Raw genomic sequence first — 9,241 nt, 5'->3', positions numbered from 1 at the left:
ATATATATATATATATATATATATATATATATATATTTATGTGTGTATCTACGTAATATAATTTGTAATTATATAATATTAAAATATCTAAATGCAGTTAATGTAATATTTTAATATCAATTCTAATAGCATATAGTGCACTCACTATTTAAATAAAGAAAAAATTTAATAATTTCAGAATATGATCAAAGATATACCGAAAGCCAGATATAGCTAAATGTAAAACATTGTATTTGGCAGTAAAACTGTTTTATAAGAGGTTGCAAAAGCATATTTTCTAAATACATGATTGCTAAATCAATTATGAAAGTATCAAAGAGCGTTTAAAATACCAGTTTAATTTCGATATTAATATTAAGCAACGATGTAAATGTATAATAATAATATGTGAATAATAAATAGTAATATGGAAAGATTAAAATATTATTTATCATAATATTATCTAAATACAATGATGCAAGCAAAATCCAACCAAATTACAAAGCATTTGACAACACAAAAAACACGCTTTACAGTCTCAGCACTTTTGATGAATTATTTTCTTTATTTCAATATTATATTATCCATGACTTTTATCAATTACCTATGGTAATATATATAGATTAAAATTTTATTAAAAATATACTTTACAAAATGGATTTACAGATGCGAAACAAAGTAAAAATAAGAAAAAACTAATCGAAAGATAATATATTAAATATATTAAATATATATTAATTGATAATATACAGTACAATTGATACATTAATAATTTAGCAAAACATGAAAAATTGTAGAGGCAAATTTTAGAAAGATAATAAAGAAATTAAGCTGCTAAGCAACAAAGGTGAGGAAAAATAATGTTAGATTAGATAAAGTTGTGGATTCACTTATTTATCTTAAATAATGGAGCCACTCTTGTTCCACGAAAACTGGAAAGTATAGAGGTAAATGATCGAAGCTTCTTCACAAATTTAACAAAATGATATCTCAGTATAAAACTTTATATTTTACATTATATTGAAATATATTTACATAATACACATTTTTATTCTATAATTCAATTTTTACCAGATATTTTCTTCATATATTCAGTAATAGCTTTGCACAGAACTATACTCGCATCTCTAATTGTTTCAGCGCTATGAAAGGCAATACTAACTCTAATACAATTTTTTGATTCGCCATGATTAGAAAATCGAGCCCCAGGTATCGCCATTACTTTGTGAACTTCTTGACACCATTTCATAAATGGAATTGTATCCAAACCTGTAATACAACAATGCATATAAAATGAAATCTGTAAATATTAAAGAAAAAGTTAAAGAATTTACTTAGTTTTATGCATTTTAAAGCAAATTCAATTTCTGTATTGGATTTCAAATGTTTCAAAAGTATATTAAATGTCTTTCATACGTTAAATAATGTGTAAAGAAAGTTATTTTCAACGTTGATATCAACCTTATATCTAATGGCGTCTTTTATAGGAAAATCGTTATAAGTTATAATAAAAATATGTATAATCAGACTGGGAATAAATGGACTAAGCGAAAATGTTTATTTACAGTAACAAAAAGATGAAGTGATGGCAATTAATGTTTAAATAACAAACAACTGGGAAAGTATAATCTGCCTAAATACTATAAAAATTCATAATCCATATAATTGTAACATAATTCGAGGATTATGCAAAGTAGATTTAGTGTTGCATGTATTTTAAATATGTAGCATTACTTATTAGAGTACATTTACTTATACTTTTTTTTTTTTTTCATTATAATTATTAACTTTACATGACTAATTGCACTTGAGGTATAGAAATTGAATTTATTTCTAATAAAATTCTACATGTATTTCAGAACTGTGTGTATGTCAAAAACATGATTATACGAATTCTAAATTTTTTTTGTGAATTTTACATGGAAAGCGAAATTAACGATGAAAATTGATTACTGCAACTTCTTATTCCATAGGATGGACTATAATTATTAATATTCTAATAGAAGACGTTTTCTATTATGTAATTGTAATTAATTATACAAGACTACTATTTTAAAAGCTTGACACGTTATAATTTAAAATAATCGCTAAAGACAAATTTAGATACCTTTGTAGCAAAAATTTAAAAAATATTTATATTAATACATAAGTTGTATCAATATATATGAATTTTCAGGAGCGTCTTTCATAATGCACACGCTTTCACAGAATTATTTATGAAAAATAAATATAGATTACCGATAAAAACAGTTGTATAACTGATGAAGATAGATAAAGCTTTACTTTATAATCCTACGCGACTACGCTACGTAGCTTTAATTATTATATCGCTTCAGTATAAAAAAAATACAATAAAAAAATTTAAGTCTCATGGTAATAAAAGCTATTGTAAAACGAAGCAGAATCAACCCCCTAGAAGATATATTAAAGACAATAAATATTAACGATATTTTAAACAAAAACAAATAAAAGAAGTAAATAATCAATTTTTCAGTAGGAACAATCGAATATGCAATTATTCTACTACAAGTTATCGCTCGATTGACTTGATTTTATATCCAAGTACTCTTCAATAAACGAATAACAATAATATTTACCTGACGAAAAATAAGAACTAATCGAATCGAATAATAACAAAAGTCCTGAGATTGCGGACGATCTAAATATTCAAAATACATACTAATTGTGCTTTAAGATATGACGTGAACCTAAATGCCCTCGATGCACTAACTCGACCTTGACTGTGTGCATAGCTGCACTTAGAAGTGCAGAAGTAGTAGTAGATAGGATCGGCTATGCGTGTAGCATTGTTCCGTGCTACCGAGGGATAAAGGAGTATGAGAACGAAGTTAAAAAGAAGCTGAGAATGGGAGATTGGAGAAGAGCAACTTTTTAAAGGATAAAGGTTGGGAGGCATGGGAAGAGGAGCGACAGTCGAATGACGAGGAGACACAAAGCCACCTTGAGCAGACTCTGACGTCTCCATCGTTTCATTTGCTTGTCGCCGACGCAGGACAGATGACAAGTAGCCGCTCTTTTCATGGCGAACCTGTCGACGACGATCTTTCATCGACTATGGACAGTCGATGCAATCGGCTGCCGAGGCACTTGCTCCGATCCTTTGACATTATCTACTTTACAAATTACCTTCCTGCTACTTTGCACATTGATTTTTTATCAACTTAAGCATCTTGAAACATCTTTGTTTTGTGTTAGTGTATGTAATAAGCAAAATCCTCAGTATGTTGATAACGGATAGGTAAGTATAATGTAGAAGGATTAATAAAGATTTTTTATATAATTGATGATAGTTGAAGAGACGATAAAGATGTCGGAAATTCCGTGGAAGGTAATTGAGGTGAAAATATAATAAGAAGAATTGGTAAAGATACAGTGACAATAAATAAATAATGATTAATTGACTCATGATATGAAATATATAAGTAAATATGAATAATATGCAAAAATTATGATGATGCAATGACATCTCGATGTCATAATCAGTTTGTTTTGATTAATTTTCATATTTTACTACATTCGGTCCCACGTTAATCAAGCAAAAATATAGTATTAAATTGTGTAAATTGTGTAAATTGTGTAGCGAGTAAATAATTACCTTCCGGGAGCTTAATCCAAACGAAATAGCCACCTTCGGGATGACGATATGAACAATTGGCTGGGAGATTTTTATCCAATGTATCGCAAAGAGTATTCATTCTTTCCTGTTGATTGTAAATTTATTGTCAATGTCATGAAATTATATTTATATGTCTAAACGCAAGTCATCCGAGCATTAAATCCTTATAAAAAAAATAATAATTTCGCATTTCTTCAACTGGTATTATTTATAAGGGTCTTTACAATTATCGCAATGCGATGTTATTTAATGCATTATCAGTATTTAAAAATTACGCTTAAAAACATTGCCTTCCACGAACTATAATAATTACATTTATAATATTGCTAAAAAATACATTATAAACAGAAATTTTAATTAATATAAACGTTTTGAATTTAATTGCGCAGAATCGCTTAATCGATCGATTACGAATACTACCGTTTATCAATACATTACCTTGTAAATTTTTATTAATTTGTCCAAGTATTCGTCTTCTAATTTAAGGTGCAATAAACTTGCTATCAATCCAGAAACATAATGATTAACAGCTCCGCCACTTTTTAAAATACCGCTAGATAAAAATAATACGCATTCGTGACTTTAGAACACAATTTACGTTTTACGTATAATTAGATATTCATAAATTATTATTTTAAGAGATGTGCAATTCTTTTCTAACTAAATTACTTACGATCCTTTAAGAATTTTCGCCACTTTTGATCCGCATTCGATCCAACCAACACGAATAGCAGGTGAAAGAATTTTTGAAAATGAGCCGTTAGAAATGATGTTTCCACCGGTATAATCAGGATTATTCGGATCGTCATAATTAAACAATCTATGCGGTGGATATTTATCTTCGTAGTGTAAAAGATTGTAAACATCGTCGCAAATTACTGCAAATGAATTCTCCCTCGCCATTTTCACTAATCTTTTCGACATCTCTATTACAATAAATTAAATTAAAACAAAAACAAAAAAAAAACAAAAACAAAAAAGAAAAACAAAAACAAAAACAAAACAAACAAAAAAATGCGAGAGTTTAATTACTCGTGTAGAAAAAATATTCACAGGCATTGATTATAATGGATTGGCTATAATTACCCGGCGATATGGACATTCCCGTTGGATTATGAAAAATCGGCACTGTGTAATACATGGCCCAGAAAATTTTTTCCTTCCCCACAGTGTATTTCGTGTTTTTTTCAATTTTAATCAATTGCTCAAAAGCATCCAAGTCAACGATATCATTCTTCATCGGGACTGCAAATATTATAAAGGTCTTACGGTAAGATATTAAAAATATTTAAATAAAAAATTTGCATTTTCAAACTTGAAAGCCTTGAATTATCATTGACAATTCGGTGACGGAGCTTTTTAAGCAAATAAAATTTACACGAGAGAGAAAAAATAAAAATAATAGAGAAATGTTTCCCTTCAAATACCGAACCTGAAATAACTCTTATCAATGGGAATTGTTTGAAAGTGTCAAGAGCTATCATATAAGTAACTTCATCGACAAAAATCACGCCATCTGGTGCTATAACACTGGTCAATATAAGTTGAATGCCATGTGTCGCTCCGCAAGTGAGAATTAAATTTTCGCGAGCAACAGGGTCGCCGTAGCGTCGAGTCAAGAATTTTGCCAATTCTTCTCGACATTCCCATAAACCAGCAGTTATGCCATATTGAAAAAGATAGTATTTGTCCTCTTTATCTTCCTCCTCCTATTAAAGAAATTAATCGTAAGTATAGAAATTTCGTTTGTTTGTTTTGTTACTTTTTTTTCATCATCATCATCATCATAATCATAATCATCATAATCATCATTATCATCATCATCATCATCATCATCTTCTTCTTCTTCTTCTTCTTCTTCGATCGACAACATTAATAGTATTCTCAGTAGTACGATCATAGATAAATGTTAATACGCTAATGAATCACAATAGAATCGTGCGCCTGAGACGAATGATTTCTTAAAATTCATTTGAATTTCAATAGGAGAAGAATTTCAATTACCCAAGAACTCGACTAGAGGATCTTTTACAAATAATAATGTGCAATATTTCAATGAATATTCCAATGCTACTTTATAAATTCATTAGCTTATTTATTATCGTAACAATTTAAAATACGACACTGTAAAGCAGGAAATTTCGATATTTAATTACATGAAAAAATAACATGGTATTTCTCAAAAACAATCTTATCATTTAAACGCTCCATAAATCTAACGTCTTTCATGAAAATTTTATCGATTTTATCGTATGTCAATTAAACGTACATAGAACGGAGTATTGTATATTGTATAAATTGCTAATAAAATCATCATGAAGAATCAGTTCTGTAGATTAATTAATAATACCGTATTAGTTGCGTCAATACTTTCACGCTTCTATAATTGTCGTGCTATGGATTGATCACGAATTAGCATATCTAAAATAATGTTTTCTTTTTCTTTTTACTATCCTCTTTCAAACGTGAACGTTGATAACATATATTATTTAAAAAAAAAAAAAACAAAAAAAAAAACAAAAAAAAATAATGAACATTTGCATTAAAATCCCCGATAGTACAATCTACTAAAATCCTTCATTAGCGGCCCCTTATCGCTCCTAACTTTTAAAATTCATTTATCCACTCGTCCAATTTTGAAAACATTGGCATGAAATAATGTCACTCGATAAGCCAACGGGGGCGCACGATTCTATAGTAAAGCCTCAACTGACACGTTCCACAATTATTACAATGAATAATTACCAGTCTATGCTTTGTAGCCTTTGCCAATAGACTACTGCAGTGCTTGAGCAAGTCGGGACCGGGTGCACCGACCGAGAGGTTGACGACATTCTTGCTGTAGACGTTTAACGCCGTATCGCCGTCAAACAAATGACGTAAGTATGGATCCTCTATCCCGGTTGTCATACTTCTCGCGGCGACTCTGCGAACGACACTGTGCTTTACGTTACGTTCTTAGCGATGCATTAAGAATGACTGCTCATGTGTCCGCGGCGACAAGCGATTGGGACGTGTGATGGTTCGCCGGTATAAGCGAGATTGCGTTTGCTGGCGTAGTTACGACGCCAACCGGCGATGTGCGATCAATGAGTTTTATTGAGCGCGCGATCGCGATATTCGAATACAAATCTCACGGATTTTCGAATTATCTTTAAGCTAATAAGGAATTTTAGGTGGGATTTATTTTGCCTTGAATCAATTAGCGACGTATATCGAAAAATAGGAATTTTGAAATTATGAAATGATTCGAATAATTCCATGTCCTGAGAACAAATGGCTGGCTGCTAAGGTGAGTGAGTGTCTTTATAAAGTATAATTAAAGTATTAAGTAATAAGAAGGAAAAGAATGTTGACATTAATAGATATCATGCACAAATGTTGTCTTTAAGACTTTTTTTCTTCTTTCTTTTTGTTTTTTTTTCTTCTTTTTTTAGTATTTATATCATTTAGTATTTATATCATAAGAAATAATGGCATTATAATATATACGAGATGAGATTACGACATTTTTTATTACCAAGGCAACCATCCAACATTGGGGATAATTAAAACACATTTTATCGCTGGAGAAATTATAATTATAATGGTAATTGATCGATAAATGCATAAATTTATAAAGAATTTTTTCGATAAATGTGATGTAAAAATTATTAAGATCTTGAATTATGCAAGCTTCATATATATATATATATATATATATATATTTTTTTTTTTTTTTTTTAATACCGACTTCTAATTTGAGAGGCTTCGATTTATATATCATAAGCTATGATTTATCTATGTCCAAAAATTAAACATTTGGCATTTCAATGTAGAAAACTCGTTACTTAATCTTTTACAATTTTCCAAACGAAAATAATTAAACGAGTAAAGGTAAACTTTTGATACAAAGCCTAGCAATGTATCGCCATTCTTAAAAATAATTTTCAAAATCTAATCGACACTTTTAGAAAGCAGACGTAAGAAAGAATGCCCATACGTTTAAAAAAACAGACATTCTAGCTCTATGAGTAATTAGCCTATAAATTTATAGATATGACGTAAAATTTCCATAGCGAAAAACTAGTCACTCCCACTTACAAATCCTTTAAAATAATACTAAACTTTTTCATGAACAGTAAAGTCCTTGAATACTCTTAGTGGTGCAACTTACCGCAGTGGACAGAGTCATTTGGACGTAAAAGACCACCCGTAGTTAGACCACCTGGAGGAGACCTTGTCATCCTTTAATAATATTATAATTCTGACAGACCGTAAGATCCTTAGACTGAGAACATTTCAATGGTTCAAGAGTGCGAGAGCTGTTTCAACTAGAAAAACAACTTCTTCTACTCTGTCTTACTAAAATGTGTAATTACATAAGATAATCCACGATCTTAAAGAAGGTATTTTCGAAAATTCATTCCTGGATCAAATGAAAGGATTTTAGTAGTTTAGTTTAGTACAAAATATTTTGTTAAAAAATGGAGAAAAAATGCTTTAGTCTCGCGCATCAAGCAATATTTATGCATAGCAACATCTATCCATTGTTGCCGTCTACCTAAACTATCGCGTACATACATAAAGCAAACACGCGACCAGCCTCTCTCTCTCTCTCTCTCTCTCTCTCTCTCTCTCTCTCTCTCTCTCAGTAAATCTCTCTCAGTGAAGACGCAATGGCACGAATTACGGTCTCTCTTGTAACAGTCACTACCTCTTAGCAGAGTCGCCACGAAACGAAAAAGCCTTCAGTTTCATGTACGTATTCAACAGAATTGTAAGCACATTTACAGCTATAATCTAGTCAAACAGTAATGCTAATAAACCATTATAAGTAAACAATTCTCAATGTACGTAACAAGTAACAAACAGTCAAGGGTGCTGGCTGCGTTACAACAACGATCAGATTCATCACTGGATCGGGTAAGAAAACTGCATCTCTGTGAGTACCACAGGCATCTGACACAGAAGTGATATAAGGCCAACAAGAGTGACCAACGAGCCCTAATAAGAGTGCCTTTAGCACAAGGTCATCAAGGCCTCTCCAAACAAATTGCGCCTAGCACACGAGCAAGAAGGCCGTTCTTATAAGAGTGCTTCTAGCACAAGCCTATAAAATATTGGGTATTATTATAATTTTTTATTTTATTTATTATAAGGCGATTAAATATTGAATTAATGCGCTATCCCTTCCACTTGTTCGCATTTTTTTTCTCCCACCAAGCAACTGGTGGCCATAGTTTAATACAGTCATCTTGGTCCTTCGATCAGCGGATGAATGGAATTTTAAACACAATTGGTATCGGAACATTAATTAATAACAATTTCATCGAAAACGATAGAAATACATAAAATTTGCTTACACAAATCTTTCTGCGAATTAATTCATAAAAATTGTTGGAAATACGAAGTTTGTATTACTCATACATTACATAAATTCACTAAAATAGAAGAAATTACTCGATGCGAGTAACTATACAATTATTAACTTGACAAATTTAATAGGATCTCGACACGATATAAAACTTATTAAATTTTGATATATATTAATTATTTATGGTATCGATGTTGAGATACAACAACAATAATAATAATAATAATAATAATAATAATAATAATAATAATAATAATAATAATAATAAT

At 30.3% G+C, this 9,241-nt stretch overlaps 1 protein-coding gene across 1 annotated transcript in view; it reads right to left on the bottom strand.

The window, feature by feature from the left end:
- Positions 1 to 1,004: 1,004 nt before the first annotated feature.
- LOC105367459 (uncharacterized protein YER152C) overlaps positions 1,005 to 9,241 on the bottom strand; it is a 9,141-nt gene continuing 904 nt past the window's right edge. The window contains exons 2-8 of the mRNA XM_011506178.1: positions 6,362 to 6,542; positions 5,049 to 5,325; positions 4,703 to 4,861; positions 4,290 to 4,542; positions 4,055 to 4,169; positions 3,596 to 3,701; positions 1,005 to 1,248 (exon numbers count right to left, since the gene is read on the bottom strand). Coding sequence (XP_011504480.1) covers positions 1,040 to 1,248; positions 3,596 to 3,701; positions 4,055 to 4,169; positions 4,290 to 4,542; positions 4,703 to 4,861; positions 5,049 to 5,325; positions 6,362 to 6,542 — 1,300 coding nt within the window. The 3' untranslated portion in view covers positions 1,005 to 1,039. The remainder of the gene's footprint in view (positions 1,249 to 3,595; positions 3,702 to 4,054; positions 4,170 to 4,289; positions 4,543 to 4,702; positions 4,862 to 5,048; positions 5,326 to 6,361; positions 6,543 to 9,241) is intronic.

Source organism: Ceratosolen solmsi, unplaced genomic scaffold, assembly GCF_000503995.2.
Source record: "Ceratosolen solmsi marchali unplaced genomic scaffold, CerSol_1.0 scaffold7, whole genome shotgun sequence".
Taxonomy (NCBI): domain Eukaryota; kingdom Metazoa; phylum Arthropoda; class Insecta; order Hymenoptera; family Agaonidae; genus Ceratosolen; species Ceratosolen solmsi.
Note: the sequence above shows the minus strand (reverse complement) of the source record. Positions and strands in the feature narration are given on the sequence as shown.